The 19,051-nt window shown below is 46.0% G+C and overlaps 1 protein-coding gene across 2 annotated transcripts in view; it reads left to right on the top strand.

The window, feature by feature from the left end:
* SLC39A11 (solute carrier family 39 member 11) overlaps window positions 1-19,051 on the top strand; it is a 310,670-nt gene that overhangs the window by 70,598 nt on the left and 221,021 nt on the right. For both annotated transcript variants that reach the window (XM_044297525.1, XM_044297524.1), the window contains exon 4: window positions 11,817-11,966. In XM_044297525.1, the coding sequence (XP_044153460.1) occupies window positions 11,817-11,966 (150 nt within the window). The remainder of the gene's footprint in view (window positions 1-11,816; window positions 11,967-19,051) is intronic.

Here is a 19,051-nt window from a genome sequence, read left to right as displayed (position 1 = left end):
TCACTGCAACAGTTTTTTGGGATACAGAATTCATGCTACACAAGACTCCAATTACTGGAGACACCTCAGCTTTAACAATGAAGGCATTACGTGAAACAGTCAAACAGTAACGCCATGGGAAGTTGTCGGCAGGTGCGTTTCTGCTTCATGACAATGCTCCATTTCAAAAGCTGCTATCAGGGAATACAACTTCATGGAGCTCAAGCATCCACCCTACAGTCCAGACCTGGCTCCCAGTGATTCTCTTTCGGAACCTGAAGACATTTCTGCGTGAGCAATGATCTCCTGATGATAATGCAGTCAAAGAGGCGTTAACGGGGTTCCTGCAGCAGCAAGAAGTCTTCTATTCTGAGAGCGTCCAATTGCTGGAGGCAAAGTGGAATAAGAGTGTTAAAGTCAAGGGGAATTACATTGAAAATTAGTAAGTTCAGTTTGCTCAGAAAATGTTTTTATATTCAGGTAGATAACTTATTGAACACCCCTTCTAAGAAATACACCGCATGCACCAGATTTATTAAGAGGCGCATGTCTCTTAAAGTGGTACTCCCACCTCGACGTTTGTGGTATATCAACAGAATATGCAATAAATGTCCGATAGGCATAGGACTCGCCTCTAGGACACACAGCTATCGAACTGACCTAATCTTGCGACCACTGTGAATCGAGACATTGTTGTGAGTGCTTGCAGTGACTGCAAGACAGTTTCCCTGTTTTTGAGAGAGGTAGGACCCCACACCTATTGGACGTTTATAGCATATCCTACGGAGACAGGAATACCCCTTTTAATACTGACAAACTTTGGTTTAAGATATTATATAGTAGATGGCATGACTTGTTCACTGTATGAACAGAAGGGAAGACTAATGAAGAAACAAAATATTATATCGAGACGCCAGGAGCAATTATCAGTCAGCGTTTAACAAGCCAAATTAATGGCAGAACCGAGATGAAGCCACTGCGCTCGTTCTCTAACCTTCGGCTGTCTGCAGAGCTGTCTCCTTCCAAGACAGATGCCGTCTCCCACACAATTTATCTTCTAAGCCATTGAGTGGAGCTCATGGCAGCACGACATGTTCTTTACCGGTTCTCTTCAAAGATTTCCAAAGCCATAGTGAGAGATTCCCATCGTGACATGCACAGTTAGGTAGCTTTTGAGAAGCATTTCTTCCAGAGGAGGAGAATCTGCTAATTTGTGGAGATACCATTCGGTGTGTCCGCAGGACCTTCATGCAATCCTGTAGGCATCAGGGGTGGATGCAGAAATGCTGTGCACCCCTCTGCTGTTACTGTAGTCTTGAGATACATTATAGCTTCTTTCAAAATTCTGCTGGTTGCCCTTGGAAACAGACAGCGTCTTTACTCCACTCTGTTGTCAGACATGTGATGTAACTACTATTCCTCGTGTTGACCATAGTTTCTTTTTTTTTCTTTTTTTAAGACATAGGTTACTTTGCTTAACTTTTACGTTTTATACACTGACAATATGTCATGGTCTTACCTTCTCACTGTTCTCCTTCGTTTGACATGTGCTGGCGGCCATCTTGGTTTCTGGGTTCTTGTAGCCTCTCACCCTGCGGCTCCTCCTTCCCACTGGGAGGAGCTGGATGCCTAGCTCATATATATAGAAGGTCTGTGGCTTCAGTTCCTTGCTTGGTCCTCCTGTGTGCACATGCTTCAAAGACTGCTGCTGCTTCTGGTTCCTGATCCTGGCCTCGTCTGACTACCCCGTTGGTTCCTGATCCTGGCTTCGTCTGACTACCCCGTTGGTTCCTGATCCAGGCTTCGTCTGACTACCCCATTGGTTCCTGTTCCTGGCTTCGTCTGACTACCCTCCTGGTTCCTGACCTCCGTCTACGCAAGACCCTGCTTCGGTTTAGCCATCCGTTTGGACTTTAGCTACGGCTTGATTTTCAATAAAGCCTTCTTATTTCCACCCATCTCTTGTTGTACGTCTGGTTCATGGTTCCATGACACAATATGAAGATTAGTATTCTTTACTCTTCACTGAACCGCCGTATCCGTATATGAAATGTGACTGCTGTAGCCAATCACTGGCTTCAGCAGTCTCATACTATATACCACCGAGGCCGGTGATTGGCTGCAGCGCTCATATGCCGTATACACCTATGTCCCCACCATAGCTTGTAAACACTAATGGGCGGCAGAGGATTAGGTGGTGAGTATACAAACTTTTATTATTTTAACACATTTAGAGGCTTTGGGGGGCTTTTGCAATAAGGTGAGCAACTATTTTAAAGAGGTTCTCCGGCCATTAACTTTATTAGTAGCTCGTAATAACCTGCAGAAAGAAGTTCTTTTACTTGTACTTACCCTCCCGCGCTCCCCCGATGCTGTCGTCTCCACTGCACTTGCTCAAGCATTGACCATAATGCAGCTGAACAGGAAAAGAAGCTGCCACATCTGGTCAGGACCAGGGCGGAAGAGCCCACAGCCTGTGCGAGTGCAACTGGCATTGGGGGAACAAGAACAAGGGAGGGATGAGTACTGTGGAAAAGAGCTTCCTTCTGCAGGTTATTATGAACTACTAATTACATTTAATAAACAGAGAACCCCTATATACTACTAGAAAATGAAGAAAAGAACACCTGGAAAACTGAATGTGATGAAGCTGAGACTGATGAGGTATAAACCGGTGCTTGGTCAATGATCACACAACCAAGGTGGTGTCTTCATTATTTTGGGTTCTGCAGTGGGGTATATGAAGAGGCTGGGTCACATTAATACTGGGTGGCAGTGATACAGGTGAAGGTCATACAGATGCTAGATGTCCTCCTGTGGTCAATCCAAGCTCTTCCATCTTGGATCCATAGTTCAGACAAGGTGGTTGTTGGCTGCTGTGCATGGGAGTGCTGTTGCCCCATCCCGTCCTAGACATTCTTGATGGGGGAGAGATCTGGAGATGGAGCTGTCCAGGGAAGCTGCTGGAGACCCTAAAGAGCAAGTTCTGTTAGAGCAGGCCATGTGTGTGGAAGGTGTTATCTTGATGAAGCACCACATCTCCTAACTTGGTCAAGAAAGGCAGTAGGACTGGTTCCAAGATGTTCTGGACATACTGAAAGCTAGTCAATTTTACCTCCACGAATATCAGAAGGGAACCGCCATGGTAGCTAACATTGTGACACCTGCTTCTGGTCCTGTGTGTCCCCACACTATATAAATAGGCGCTCTCCAGCCATCCGGTGAACTCTGTTGCGACCATGGTTAGGACTAGGGATGAGTAAATCGACTTCGGATGTAACATCCGAAGTCGAATTCGCATAAAACATTGAATACTATAAGGAGCAAGATATCACCCGAGTTCGGGAAATGTTTTTTTTTTACAGTAGAAATCAATTTATGAAGTTATTACCCGAAGTCTCGTGGGCCAATACATTCTAATACTCGCTCGCTCCGTACAGTATTCAAACAAAGTTTTATGTGAATCGACTTTGGATGTTTCATCCGAAGTCGATTCGCTCATCCCTAATTAGGACCAAAGCAGAACCTGCTCTCATCGCCGAACACTGTTGTTTGCCATTGATGTTCTTTTTTTCTTTTTCCTGTCGTGTATTTTATTTTATTATTATTATTTTTTTTTTAGTGCATGTCATTTTAATAAGATCAGCTTACCATGATGAATAATGCATGGAGCGGCTGCTTAAACACTCCAGTTGGTCTATGAAATTGATTGTAATCACCTCTGGGACGCGCTATCACACCCCTCGTGATCCTCCCTTGCGTTATGAATGATTAATAAAGTTGATATAATATTAAAACAATCCATTTAATAGACCTTGTGCCTCCCCCTCTTTTAGCCCTGCAGCACCATTTCTATACCCATGCATTTAGCAAGCTATTAAAGACATGGACGGCACCCAGGAGGGGGATGCAGGATTGCTGCCTTGCCGGTGCCAGGCTCTGATGGCCAGTTGACCTTTCCTGTGGTTTGCATTTGGCTGCAGTCACTTACAGGTGTCTCACTGCGAGATATGAGGCTCTAATTACAATACACACAGATTATGTGACAGCCTCAGGTTCTGCAAAACTGCAAAAATTAACTTTTTGAAATAACAAGCAAAAACACAAGAAATCGATAGGTTTGTTAAGTGTTAGCGGCTTTCTGGAATGACAGTAAAGTACTTTGCCCCTGCTGCTCTGCGTTTACCCATCCCCCTCCCCGTCTGCATGCTTTTGTGCCTCCTCCTCCTCTTCAGATGTTACAGAGAAATTCTATGGTATTGCAGCTGCAATGTCCATTCCTCACGCAAGTCTATGGAACTGAACCACTGTAGAATACAATGGAGATTTTGATTTTAATTGGTAGGACTGCATGGTGGTCCCGGTGTTGTGTAGACCCTGGTACCGTATACTGATGTAATATCCACAGCAACTCACGATCAGTAATGTAGGTACCAGCAGAATAGTGAGTGCTGCTCTGGAGTACAATAGAGGATATAACTCGGGATCAGTACAGGATAAGTAATGTTATGTATGGACATAATGACTCCACCAACAGAATAGAGAGTTCAGCTCTGGAGTATAATACAGGATGTAACTCAGGATCAGTACAGGATAAGTAATGTAATGTATGTACACAGTGACTGCACCAGCAGAATAGTGAGTGCAGCTCTGGAGTATAATACAGGATGTAACTCAGGATCAGTACAGGATAAGTAATGTAATGTATAATACAGGATGTAATTCGGGATCAGTACAGGATAAGTAATATAATGTGTACACCAAGCATGTCAAACTCAAAGGCTAACATGGGCCAAAAAAACAAAATTTAAGTTTATGTGGGCCGCATAAAAAAAAAAAATATTTTTTTTTACAATATAATGCAGACGGATCCGTTCTGAACGCAAGTGTGAAAGTAGCCTTAGGGGCGAGAACCTGGGATCTTTCATCCCTTGTCCTATTCAGCTCTATCAGGGTGAATAGGACTTCACACTGTCCCTGCTGCTCTGTGCCTTGTGCACACAGCATCAGGGATGTTACCATGGCAACCAGGGCTTCTGTAGCGTCCTGGCTGCCATGGTAACTGATCGGAGCCCCAGGCTTACACAGCTGGGGCTCCGATCAGAAGCTGCCACTGCACCAATGAGGGGGAGGGGAGAGGTCCCTGTGGCCACTGCCACCAATGATTTTAATACTGGGGGGGTTGAGAGGGGCTGGCGCACTGTGCCACCAATGATTTTAATGGGATGGGGGGTTGAGGGAGGGGGGAACACTGCACCACCAATGATAAATTACCCCTTTATACAGGAGGCTGGTACTGGCAGATCAGCAGTTAACCCCTCAGGTGCGGCACCTAAGGGGTTAATTGCCTCTGATCGCCGCTCCCTGTCAGCAGCAGGGTGCCGGCAATGCGATTCTGCTGCCGGCACCCGCCTCCTGTATTGTGTTAAAGACTGACTTTCACTATCAGGCCACACAGAGCGGCGCCCAGCGATGTCTCAGCACTCACCATTAGTCCTGGGCGCCGCTCCGTTCGCCCGCAGTGCCCCATTACTGTCTCCTCTCCTGCTCCACATGCTGCTGATTACTATCGGAGCGATGGGAGGAGACATCAGATTCACTAGTGGGCGTTCCTTCTTCCTGGCTGTAGCGCTGTCCAATCGCAGCGCAGGGAGAAGGAACACCCACTAGTGAAGCTGATGTCTCCTCCCATCGCTCCTATAGTAATCAGCAGCATGTGGAGCAGGAGAGGAGACAGTAATGGGGCACTGCGGGCGAACGGAGCGGCGCCCAGGACTAATGGTGAGTGCTGAGACATCGCTGGGCGCCGCTCTGTGTGGGAAATGGGAATAGTCCTATCATTGGTGGCGCAGTGCGCCCGCCCCTCCTCCGCCCCTCTCTCCTCATTGGTGGCGCAGTGCGCCCGCCCCTCCTCCGCCCCTCTCTTCTCATTGGTGGCGCAGTGCGCCCGCCCCTCCCCCCCCCCCTCTCTTCTCATTGGTGGCAGCGGCAGCAGCACAGGGGGAGGGAGGACAGCTTCCTTCTCCCTGTGCTGCTGAGAGAACATGAGCGCGCCGATAGCAGCGCGCTCATGTTCAGAGATACTAGACTGCCAGGCCGCAAAGATATTCATTGCGGGCCGCATGTTTGACACCCATGGTGTACACAGTGACTGCACCAGCAGAATAGTGAGTGCAGCTCTAGGGTATAATATAGGATTAGTAATGCAATGTTTTTACTAAGTCACAACTTTTCATGTAGATTATTGGTATACTAGATTGCTGTTCCAGTAGACATGTGGGTGGCTGTTTTGTACAGACAGAAGATGTCTCTTGTACTCTGAGTGCTTCTAGAGTATTGATTATTCTGTCTGAATGAGAGATCAGTGCTGTTAGGATTACTGCAGGCAATAAAATGGAGCACTTGTTGTGATTGCCTATACAGTTATACTTTTCCTATGCCCATTCTTATCTAGCCCCCAGTAAGGTATTGACTCTGTAATACCAGTCATGTGCTCCTCTTCCTCTCGTACCCTGACATTTCCCCTTACGGTGGGATCAGGACTTATTTCTGTACATTTACATACAGTTACACAATGAATACAATGATCATAGCCAGAAACTAACAACAAAGGCTTGACAAAGGCCCCAGTGTGTGGGCTGAAATGTTGCCTGGGAATAAACGGGTCATCTTTCACTACATTTGGAGTGCTGCCTATTCTTTGGATACACCATATTGGAGGAAAGGTTGTCCACCTTTTCAAAGGATTTTGCACCCTAACTACTTTTTTTGCACTGTGCTGCTGTTACTATCTGTTTTTGCAGAAACTAACAACGATATATCGGACAGTGTTTTTTTTTTTTGTATTTTGCATTTTTTTTTAATATCTTTTACGTTTTTACAACTAGTAACCATTGCTAGTCGACACAACATGTATTGTAGAAAATATTTCAAGGTGTCCGTGAGAGTGTCACGGAAGGTGTACAGGAAACTAGAAGACACAAAATAAATATCCGACTGACTGGATCCAAAACTAAGGAACAAAAGGGAGAGCCCTGCATCAGACCTGGCACTCTCCCTGACTGCTCAGCCTATGCGAAAATCCCAATGGTAGATGATCGCATATCCTCGTACCTCGACTGTATAACACCTGAACACCCTATAATAGTGAGGGGACACGACCACCGGCTCCCTACACTTGATACGGAGGGAGTCAGGGTCACCTGGGATCCAGCAAACAGAAAAACACAAATGAATGAACAAAACTTATCTGTAGAAGACTTAGAAGTAGGATCAGCATGCACACACTCCAGGAAGGAATATAAACCGCAAAGTGAAGCAGTCTGGGAAGGAATTTAAAGGGATGCAATCAGTGCAACTACATGACAGCTGAGAGAGGCTAACGAGATGAGAAAATGAAAGCAAAACAAAAGGAAGCTCAAGGAGGAGGTTCTGAAAGACATCTGTCAGAGCTGTGATGGTGACAGAGAGATGTAGGAGAGCAGCATCTGGCCGTCTTAGAGTATGAACGAGTGGACCTGATCCTACAGCAAGACGGTGCATGGTCTTAATGATACGGAAGAAGAGCTTCCGCAATATATGGACGGCACAACTGTAGTGTACAGTGGTCATCAAAGTGGACACCTTGTTGTGGAAGAGTCACACTTATCCATAGGTCATCAATGATTGGTTGGGGTGTTTTTGAGAATGGGGTGGAGATTTCGTCCTCTCTTCTGTATAATTACACCAGAGGATAGGAGGAAAGTGCTCTGCATTATAGTCTATGGGGATAGGAATACAGTGAGTATCTTTCTCTCTTCCATTGACCATAATGGAGCATAGGGAAATATCATCTCCATTCACCTTCTTCCACTGTGCCCCCAATTCGTGAGATCCTTTGAGTCTCAGCACTATGGATAATAACATCTTAATCTTGATTTTGTCCTTATGCAAGTTTCCTGATGTTCAGCTTGTTTGCTTTGCAGTTTATGCTAGATACAGTATGCTGTATACTGAGCCGATGGTGCACTGAGCTAAAATAAAATGTGTGCATTGTTCACATGCATTTTAGGCCCCGCTGTGCTTATTGCTTGTTCTTCATTTAAATATGTCACACAGACTAGAATAGAAACTCGAGGCTCTGATTGTAAAACTTGTTTTAAGTATTGGAAAAATAAGATGAAAATTACTTACCGTAACTTGTAAGGCTGCCGTCGTGATTCCTGCTCCTTCCTGCAGTGGACTGGAGTTTGCACCCTGCCTGTGACACGCATGCTGCTGCACGGGGCACAGTCTGCAGCCTTTCCTGGGCCTTATATATCTCATGTATCTGCAGCTTTCCAGCCTCTTGCTAACAACATGGAATGATGTGGTCAGCTCTATGTGATCTGACCACACTTCTCTTTGTAATTTGTGGCAGCGCCCGGGCTTACTGATTAGCACTGTTGGCCTTCAGGGCTGGCATCTGGGTTCAACAAGGACAACATCTGTATGGAGTTTGTATGTGCTTTCCTTGCTCCGTGTAAAAAGCTGTATTCTAAATCTAGATTGGGGGCTCCAATGGGGACAGGGACTGATGTGAGCGACGACAGTGTATGCATAGTTCTGCAGAATATGGCAACGCTATATAAGTGAATACAATTAATGCTTTTTATAGTCGAGCGTGTGGACCATTCTTAACGAAAATTAGACGTAGATGATGTAAGGCTGTTGTGTACCAACCATTTCTGCTCCTTCCAGCACCGGACTGGAGTTTGCACACTGCCTGCGACATGCATGCTGCTGCACATGGCACAGTCTGCAGCCTTTCCTGGGCCCTCCGCATCTCTTCAACCTGCTGCTTACCAGCCTCTCGCTAACAACGTGAGCGTCCCACTGCTCTGTGTCGTCCCACTGAAATTTAGATTATGGGCCCCAGTGGAGACAGGAACTGATGTGATGACAGTCAATGTACATCAATGCAGAATATGTCAGCATTATATAAATTAATAAAGTGCAAATGAGCCTCTAGGAGCAACGGGGCCTTACCATTACACCTAGAGGCTCTGCTCTTTTTGCAACTGCTGCATCCTCTCCACCTTGATTGACAGGGCCAAGCGTGATGATGTTTGCACTGTCTGGCCTTGTTCATCAGAGTGCAGAGGGCGCAGCGGTTGCACAGAGAGCAGAGCCTCCAGGTGTAACGGCAATGCCTCCGTTGCTCCTAGAAGCTCATTTACATTTATTAAAATGTTCCTGGCACATAGGAACATGGGACCGACACAGATGCTTAAGCTGCCAAGTGCATATGTAAAAGGTCAGCCAGTTTCATAGGTACAAAACTGCTGACAGATGCCCTTTAAAGGGGGTATTTCGATTGCAAAGATATGGCATCACTTTATGATCTGACCTCTAGGATATTCACCACGTCAATACAATCTGACATCACTTAAGTGGTCGCACCGTACCCCTCACTGTGCGTCATGTTGAAGTATGCATAGCGCTGCACGTTTCTGAGAGCTTAAAAATGTGTATTGCATCCATATTAGTAAAGCACTAATTACGTTCACTTTCCGGAGGTTCTACCTTTTGCGGCGCTGTAGGATACATCACATATCGCCGGAGAAGTGTGGGCTAATGGCTGATTTTCTGCGCTGTGAATCATGTTACTCGGCAGTGATGAATATTTCGCCCAGCATGAGATGTACGTGTGCTGTGCCGCCGCTGCATAAATATCCACTGGTAAAAAGTTCTGCTTTCTGAATATTATGATCAACAACAGCGGGGGCCTTCTTTATGGTTTACGAAAATATATTTTTAATCTCCCACTGAAAGAGTGTGCCCCCCTCCAAAAAAAGAAGAAAAAAGTAAAAGAAGTAAAATAGTGGACTTAAAGTGGAACCAAATCATACGAGTTCAGTGTGTGTATGAAAGAGCATCTGTCAGCAGTTTTGTACCTATGACACTGGCTGATCTGTCACATTTGCGCTTGGCAGCTGAAGACATCTGTGTTGGTCCCATGTTCATATGTGCCTGCATTGCTGGGGAACATGTTGTTTGAATATATGCAAATGAGCCTCTAGGAGCAACGGGGGCGTTACCATTACACCTAGAGGCTCAGCTCTCTCTGTAACTGCCACGCCCTCTGCCCTATGATTGACAGGACCAGAGAATATAAACTTGATAACTCCTGTCCTTTCTGAATCGAACTGGAGAGGGCTCGGCAACTGCATAGAGAGCAGAGCCTCTAGGTGTAATGGTAACGCCCCTGTTGCTCCTAGAGGCTTATTTGCATATATTTAAACTTCATTTTCCTCAGCAATGCGGGCACATATGAACATGGGACCAACACAGATGTCTTCAGCTGCCAAGTGCACATGTAACGGGTCAGCCAGTGTCATAAGTACAAAACTGCTGACAGATGCCCTTTTAAGAGATTTTCCACGTTAAGTAAAGTAAATAAAAGTTCTTATTGTGGATCTGTAAGAAGTCTAGTCAGCCCTTTCTTAATTATAACTGGGAAAGCAGGGTGCTAGCCAATATGGCCTCCGTAAATGTTCTGCTGTGAAGCCATCCGTTATATCAGGGCCTGATAAAGGTAGTCAGTAACCAGGAAGGCGGCCATGGGTGCTGTCGCCCACCTTACTTATAATCCTGATTGATAAATGTGTCCGATTCTGCCTCCTGGGGTTTATCCGTTTTAGGAGGACACGTCATTTTTCTAGTGCAAAAATATGCGAAATAACACTTCTTGAGCATGTATTCTTAGAACAGGATGTTGCACCGATCTTCTGTTAAGGCTACATGCACATGAGCGTATGTGTTTTGCGGTCCGCAAATTGCGAATCCACCACAAAAAAAAACGGACGACATCCGTATACCATCCGTTGTTTTTTTTTGTTTTGCGGATCCATTGTAACAATGCCTAAAACAGACAAAAATAGGACATGTTCAATTTTTTTTGCGGGGCTATGGAACGGACATACGGATGCGGATAGCACACGATGTGCTGTCCGCATTTTTTGCGGACCCATTGAAATGAATGGGTCTGCCTCCTATCCGCAAAAAATACGGAACGGACACAGAAACAAACAACGTTTGTGCGCATGTAGCCTAATCCTCCTAGACATTGCCTTTATGAATATGCAGTGTATTCCTTATTCAGGCGCTGTACACACTCGACTGACTAGAGAAATTGTTCATTTAGTTTTACATTTCCAGGAGGAATAACAGAGGAACGGCACTATAGAATTTTTTAAGAAAGCATCATTTTAAGAAAACCTTTGGAAATGGCACCTAACAGGTTTTCATTAAGACGTGGACGGTGTGTAATTGCAGAACTGTTCTTGAAAAATTCAGTCTTTCTTATTTGCAATGCTTCCTGGCAGATTTATGCAAATTAGCTCTCTTTCAGCAAGAAGAGAACAGTCTCCCTAGCGTCACCTATAGGTAACTACTCTGTAAGTGCAGTCTATTAAAGAGACATGGGGCATAAGTAAAACCAGACACCCATTGGCAGACAGAACTGTTTCGTTGTAGGGGGCAGGTTGACTGGATGAGACCCCTTTTGAAGCAGATCTCGGGGGGAGAGGGGTGCACTGGCCTTCCTTTCAGAGATGCAGCTGAATATAGGAAGCTGTAAAGGCGATGCCCCTGTGCTGATGAGGAGCAAACACTCTGAAACAGTGCTGTTGGTTTGGCTCATAGTCCAGTTTCGAGGCCATTTAACAGGTCGGACATTGACCTACAGGGCACCTATAGTGACACTGGAGATGCTGGATTCTTCCTTCCAGAAGAGAGCTGATTTGCAGAATGGTTATAACTGTATGTATAAATGACCATTGTTCCGTCTTCTTACCCCTGTGTTCTCTGTCTCCCAGGTTATGCTGGCCGCCTCCTACTGGTCCCTCCTGGCCCCTGCTATCGAGATGTCCAGCCAGTACGGGAGCTGGTCCTTCCTTCCGGCTGCTGTTGGCTTTTCTCTCGGCGCCGGCTTCGTGTATCTTGCAGATAAGCTTCTGCCAGCTCTGGTGAGTACCTCTGACCACTTGCAGAATCAGGTAGTCCTGTTTGTGACACCATTTTGTGCCACGGTGACCTTACTACCTTCTTCACACTACCGCCATAGTGCAAAATACCAGACTGCTGTAAATAGCAGCCTGTACTCTGATGGTTACTCCTTCACGATCCTGACCAAAAGACCGGAGCTCTGAAGGACCCTATAAAAGCGGTTTTCTGAATGTTTTAAGCCTTATGCTGTCCACAAAAATGTGGATCTGTTGTTTTGTGGACAGTTCAGCATATCCGCAACATAACGGATTGCATTTTGCTTTTTTGTGGACCCATAGACTTCGATGGGGCCACGTCCTGATTTGCACTCACAAGTATAGGACGTGTTTTATTTGTTTTGCAAAGCCATGGAACGTAAGAAAAGGCCATGAATGGGTCCACATCTAATCCGCAAAATTGCAGATCAGATGCGGAAAGCAAAATACGGCTGTGTGAATGAGCCCTAACACTATTGCTAATAATATATGATTGGTGGGGGTCCGACACCCGACAGCCCCCACTATATAAGCTTTTAGCAGGCGCCACGTTCTCCCTGCAGCTTATCAAGCACAGCGCCCTCCATCGAAATGCAGCCCAGGCCTTGAATAGGGCTGAGCTGTGCCTAGGCCACGTGACTGACGAACGTAACGTCACTGGCCCAGGAAGAAGTAGCGGTTCCCATCGGAGTGCCGCGGTGTCTTCCAACAGCTGATTGGCGGCGTCCTGGGTGTCGGACCCCCACCCATCAGAAACTGATGCCCTATCCTGAGGATAGGTCATCAGTGTTAAAAACTTGGACAACCCCTTTAACATAAATAGAGATCGCCGGTAACCGCTTGGATCCGTCGTGTGACATAATCATGACCGCTAACAAAAATGTGAGACAGGACGCTAAAGTCTAATTCCGTTTTTAACCATTTATTGCCCAAGGTCAGTTGCAGACCAAGGTATGAGTTAATCTATGATCCCCTAGAGCAGGGGTCTGCAACCTCCGGCATTCCAGGTGTTGTGAAACTAAAACTCCCAGCATGCTCCATTCACTTCTATAGGAGTTCTGAGAATAGCCAAGCAAGTATGCATGCTGGGAGTCGTAGCTTCGTCACAGGTTGCTGATCCCTGCTTTAGAGTTTTATTTTTTTCACTGAATGAGAACATAATGCAGTGCGTTAGCGCAGGGTGTGATTACATTCGCAGCCTGTCAGCCTTATTCCTATGGATGTTGATTACTATTGCTATTATTAGCGTTGGCAACCTCATATTTTGCCGGCGATGAAGAATGCTTTGTATAAAGGGATGACAGGTTATTTTTACAGTCTTTTCCTTCCCGCTTTGTATTATTAAAGCAGCTTCTAAATAGTTTCTTGCCTGGCACCGAACTGCGGCATTTTAGCAAACAATGCAGGAATGAATTACTGCAGGTCTAAGGACAGCACAATGCCAGGCAGGTGCACAGGTAGGAAAGGCTCGGCGGTACAATTATTACGTGCTATTAATTGGGTGATACAGGAATTAATCACATTCGCATCACATAAAAGGTCAAACTCCAGACTGGCTCATGGACCATTAGCATGTCGTTACCAGGCAGAGAGGGCCGGTAATTACAGCCCCTGACCCTCCATGCTGTTGACACTTACTGGGGGCTGAACGGGTGCGAGAAACGCTTAAAGGGTTGCAGCAAGCGAGGTTGCTATGTAACCCAGGTAGAGCGATGGCAGGCCTTTATCAGAGAGCGGTCTGCGCTAACTGTGTTTGACAGGTCGGGAGACCCTGGAGAATGGATTAACACTTCACGTTGCTGCCAGCGCCGTGTCCACAGACGTATGCAGCTGTCCGCGCGTTTTCCGTATGTTCATGAATTTCAGCTGCGTTACACGTTGGGTTTGAAAAGAATGTGTAGGTTTTTGCAATTTTTTTGAGTTAGACCTGTTTGGATAAAAACTTGCATAGTAACTGCAAAAGTCTTCATTACAAATTCTGAATGGATTAAATGACTACTTAAAGGGGTATTCCGGCTACATTAAGTTATCCCCTATCCGCTCGGCTGTCTCCCATAGACATGAGTGGTGCAGCCACATGCATGCCCATTGCAGGGGGTACAGGGTCCGTCCCCGTTGTTGTAATCGGTGGGTCTCCCAGCGTTAGGACCAAAGAGTAAATAGATGACCGCAGCACTCACTCGCACAACTGTGCGACGCTTCGACTACACAGAGTCTTCTTTCTCAAGCATGCTCACATGCTGGGCAGTCGAAACGTCGTACGGTTGCTGAGTAAATTATTTATTTACTCTTTAGTTCGGCAGAGGCCCATCGGGCATGGGCTTAACATCGCTGGCACCGCCACCATTGGAAATAATCTCGGAGAAGATTTGTGAGTAGTGCTGTCTCCCCTATTATTTATAAAGTTATTGACCAGCGTTAGGACCCCCACGATCTATGGATAGGGAATAACTTAACTTAACTGGAATACCCCTTTTAAAGGGGTTTTCCACCTTCTAACCCTTTTTTACAATATACCCCATCTAATTACTATGTATAAATATATCAGGGGTCAGTACATAGAGCACTCCCATCATCTATTTATCTCCAGGACTGTGACTGTGATGAGGGGACATCCTCTGCGTCTGGAGGAAAGAAGGTTTGTACACAAACATAGAAGAGGATTCTTTACGGTAAGAGCAGTGAGACTATGGAGCTCTCTGCCCGAGGAGGTGGTGATGGTGAGTACAATAAAGGAATTCAAGAGGGGCCTGGATGTATTTCTGGAGCGTAATAATATTACAGGCTATAGTGACTGTGAGCCAAAACCAGGAGTGGAGCCTACACAGACATCAGGTATAAGGGAAAGATCTGCACCTGTTCTGGGTTTAGAGCTTCACCTGGTTTTGGCTCAATCACTTTTGAGCCAGTATCATTTTACTATGTAAAATGTACAGAAATATACTCACCTGCCACTCCTTTTCAGCCCAGAGCCCCCGGTCCCGACTCCTGCCGGGCCCCGATGTCTAAACGTCAGAAACAGCACCCAGTTCTGATGACACAATTAGGCGTGAAATGCATGGATGTTCCAGTTTCGCCAGTGCAAGAAAACATTGACGTTTTGGACAGAAATGTCCTTTATTAGGCTGGATTGCTGGTTACTAGAAGCTGTGGTTTATACATACTGGCGTACATAGCGCCCCGTGAGAAGAATACCACCACTACTATTACCTGATGTATATTACATTCAAAGTCCAAAGACATAACATTTTCCCAGAGTGTTCCTTAAAAAAAAAAAATCTGAATAACAGCCAATATAATCTCCAGTACAGCTCTCTGGCTATCCTGCTGAGTTATACGGTCAGGCATCCCTCACCCCCGCAGATTTGTTCAGGACTGTAGGAGACGGCCATTTTTTTCCAAGGTACCGATATGACTAAGAACTAGGGGAATAACCTGAGGACAGATTCTGTAGGTATGTAGTTGCGTTTCTTTTTCGGTCTCGGGTTATTGTGTTGCCTTTTATCACACTAGGCCATGCCGACACGGTACAGCACTCGCCGTAGATATTTTTCTAACCGGCCGTCATTGTTTCCATGCTTTCGACTGCGCCTCTCTATTCATCTCCGCAGCCTGTCTGATCAATGTGGAAGCGGCTCTGTCACTCACTCCTTGCAGGGACGTGTAAGGCCACCGGGCAGCATTGGATTCTCTTTGTGCTTGTTCCCCGGAGCCCTACGCCTTTGCAGTCGCTCGAGCTGATTTGAAAGTCAAGCCTTTGGCAGTTCAATTGTTCAATTAACTTCCTTAGTCTATTTGCTGCCGCAGGTGTCTGCACCGTCGGCCTCCGCAGCTTTGTAAGGGTCAATTGCTGCGTCTTGCTAATTGAAGGGGGGGGGGGGGGGGTGCTGCCACATTAAAAAGTGAGCCATCATGTAGCGAGAGCCAGTGACAGATTGCAGGGACGTTTGGTGTGGGTGGGGGGAGAATGACAGATGATGTGCGGTGTTTATCGGAATACCATATGAATTGTCAGCAGTCCTCGGGAGCGGTCATGTCTGCTTAGCCTCCATCTTACTTGTCGTATTGTGAACTGTAGACAGTAAGCTTTTCTTCATACCTTTCTTCACCTGTCCATTTTGGCTTTGCAAAGTTTTATGTGTCCTGATCAGCTTCAGTTTTCCAGGAAGCGGGGGGTCCTGTAATTGACGTGTATTACACATAGCATACCTGTAGGAGACGTTCGTTTTGTACTTACCACTCCGAAGTTGTGTGGATCGGCCTCCAGGGAACCTTTAACATAATGATCTTCTTCTGAAGATCCAGCTTCTTCTGCCTGTGTCATGTCTTTTACCAGGTTTCTGGCTTGGCCTATGGACAGGACGTCACTTCCACAGAGGATGGGGCCAGAGCTATTTCTCGCCATGGCGCAATTCCTGAATTCATCTCGTATGCGCATGCACCAGGGAGAGGAACAGTTCTGGCCCCATCCACAGCAGAAGTGACGTCCCGTCCATAGCTAAGGCCAGAAACCTGGTAGAGGACATTTCATTGCTGGCAGCAGGACTTTTAGAGGAATAGCTTTACATGACTGGGTCCTCAGGAGGCCAATCCATGCAACTTCGGAGAGGTAAGAATATTCAAAAAAATTGTAATCGTGTGTAATTAAAGTGGGCTTGCAGGACCTGCTGGTTCCTGGAAATCCTTTTAAAGGACATCTGTCAGCAGATTTGTCTCTATGACACTGGCTGACCTGTTACATGTGCGCTTGGCAGCTGAAGACATCTGTGTTGGTCCCATGTTCATATGTGTCCGCATTGCTGAGAAAAATAAGGTTTTAATATATGCAAATGAGCCTCTAGGAGCAATGGGGGTGTTGCCGTTACACCTAGAGGCTCTGCTCCCTCTGCAACTGCCGCGCCCTCTGCACTTTAAAATGTAAAATTCTGTTTTGATTGATTTTATAAGTCTTCTAGACTCAGAGTACAATTATAGCTGCTTTGGAACTTATGCCATGCTGTTTTTATCATAGAGTTCAAGGTATAAATGTATGCAGCAGGCTCTTGGGCTCCCCCTAGTGGTAGCTTCAGGCAGCTGGATTGGGACCATGCTGCAGCAAATGTTTACAGTGTTTTTGTGGGTGTAAAAACAGTGAAGATAATGCAGCACTAAATCAGTGCTGTGCCGCCTCCATTCACAGGATTCATCAGAGTCCCATCGATCATAAAATAATGGCATATACTAGCGATATTCATCACTTTATCAGATGGGAATATACCGTATTTTTCGCCCCATAAGACACGCTCCCCCCCCCCCCCCCCCCAAAACGTGGGGAAAATGCCAGTGCGTCTTATGGGGTGAGTACTAATGAGCGCTTCATTTATGGAAGAGATCATTAGTACCGGAGGACCGGGAAGTGGTGAATGCAGCGCTCCCTGGGCTCTGTACTCACCGCTTCCTGGTCCTCTGCACAGCGTGAGGACGTCAGCACTCTGTGACTTCGCGCTATGTGCGAGGGGTTACAGCAGAGCGTATATCAGAAAGAAATGGAGCTGGATCCTCGGAGTGGGGGTGGCGGCGTCCAGAGCAGGAGAGGTAAGTGGATTTTTTGTTTTATTTACTCTGAGCATGGGGGTCTGATGTGAGGTCTGGGAGTCATTCACATTAGGGAGGGTCGTAGCACCAGAGCTCCTCCGCTCTGCTCTGAGAGCCACTTCCTCCGTCCCTGTAATCTTGTTCCTGCACTGTAGTCTAATCTGGAAGTCTGGCTGCTTGTCATTTTTTTATTTTTTATAAATTATATTTATATTATGTTATAATTTTTTTAATCCTTTTATTATTTTTTTCTTGCGATAATGTGAGTACCATCAGGCCTCTGATGGTACAGGGAGCATCTTTGGAATACACATCTATTAGATAAAATCTCTAAGATGTTATCCTAAGTGTGCACTAATGGAACTAAGCTAAAAAACACAGACGAGCTCTGTGCAGATGTTTATCCTTGGTTTGATTTGAACCCAAGACCCCAGCGCTTCAGAGCAAGGGCTCTAACCACTGAATCACCGTGCCGACTTTCATGTCGTTTTAGGTGAACAGACATGTTTTATCCTGGCAGACGACCAATGCAATATTCTTCCCATTTAGGCCTCATGCACACGGCAGTTGAATGGGTCTGCAGTCCGGAGCTGTGGTGCGGAATGGAGGCACGGAACCCCACGGAAGCATTATGTTCTATTTTTTTGCGGTGCGGACGCATCACGGTCCCCAATGCACGGAACGGCCGTGTGCATGTACCTTAGTCTAAAATTTTCACGTGCAGATATAGCGGAGCATGAATTTGTCATGCAACTCTAGGTTCATCTCTTCTCCATACACACAAATTGAACATTTGCATCTTCATCCAGGAGCCATCCTGTGGACAAAGGTTACCGTGCGGCTTCATTAATCTCTTTCATCAGCAGAGTGACAGATGAATGCGCAGAAGATGGGACCAGGGTCGGATATGACGTATTCGCTGCTGGCCGGACTGTCAGCTCCTATCTAGTCCGCACTAACTATGCTGGTGAATGACTTTAAAGTAGGTAGAAATTTCTCCGTGCAGCTGCAGCTACAGGACACCGCCGTGTACGAGGCTTACCGCAAAGCGGTTCACTAGATCCATGGTCTGGGCATTGCATCCATAATCAATCCATCGATTCTAGATAATTAAACGTGATGACATATCCTCAGGTTAGGTCATCAGTATCTGATCAGTGGGGGTCCGACCAGCTGTTTGAAGAGGCTGTGCAGCCCCGTGGCCTCTTCCTAGACCAGTTAAGTCACGTTTAGGGATGAGCGAATCTACTTCGGATGAAACATCCAAAGTCAATTTGCATAAAACTTCGTTCCAATACTGTACGGAGCAGGAGCTCCGTACAGTATTAGAATGTATTGGCTCCGATGACTTCATAAATTAATTTGTACTGTAAAAAAACATTTCCCGAACTCGGGTTTGGTTCCAAGGTACCAAACCAGAGTTCAGGAAATGGTTTTTGCAGTACAAATTAATTTATGAAGTCATCGGAGCCAATACATTCTAATACTGTACGGAG

This window comes from Bufo gargarizans, chromosome 6, assembly GCF_014858855.1.
Source record: "Bufo gargarizans isolate SCDJY-AF-19 chromosome 6, ASM1485885v1, whole genome shotgun sequence".
NCBI classification, from domain to species: domain Eukaryota; kingdom Metazoa; phylum Chordata; class Amphibia; order Anura; family Bufonidae; genus Bufo; species Bufo gargarizans.
The sequence above is the reverse complement of the archived record's forward strand: the minus strand, read 5'-3'. Positions and strand labels throughout refer to the sequence as shown.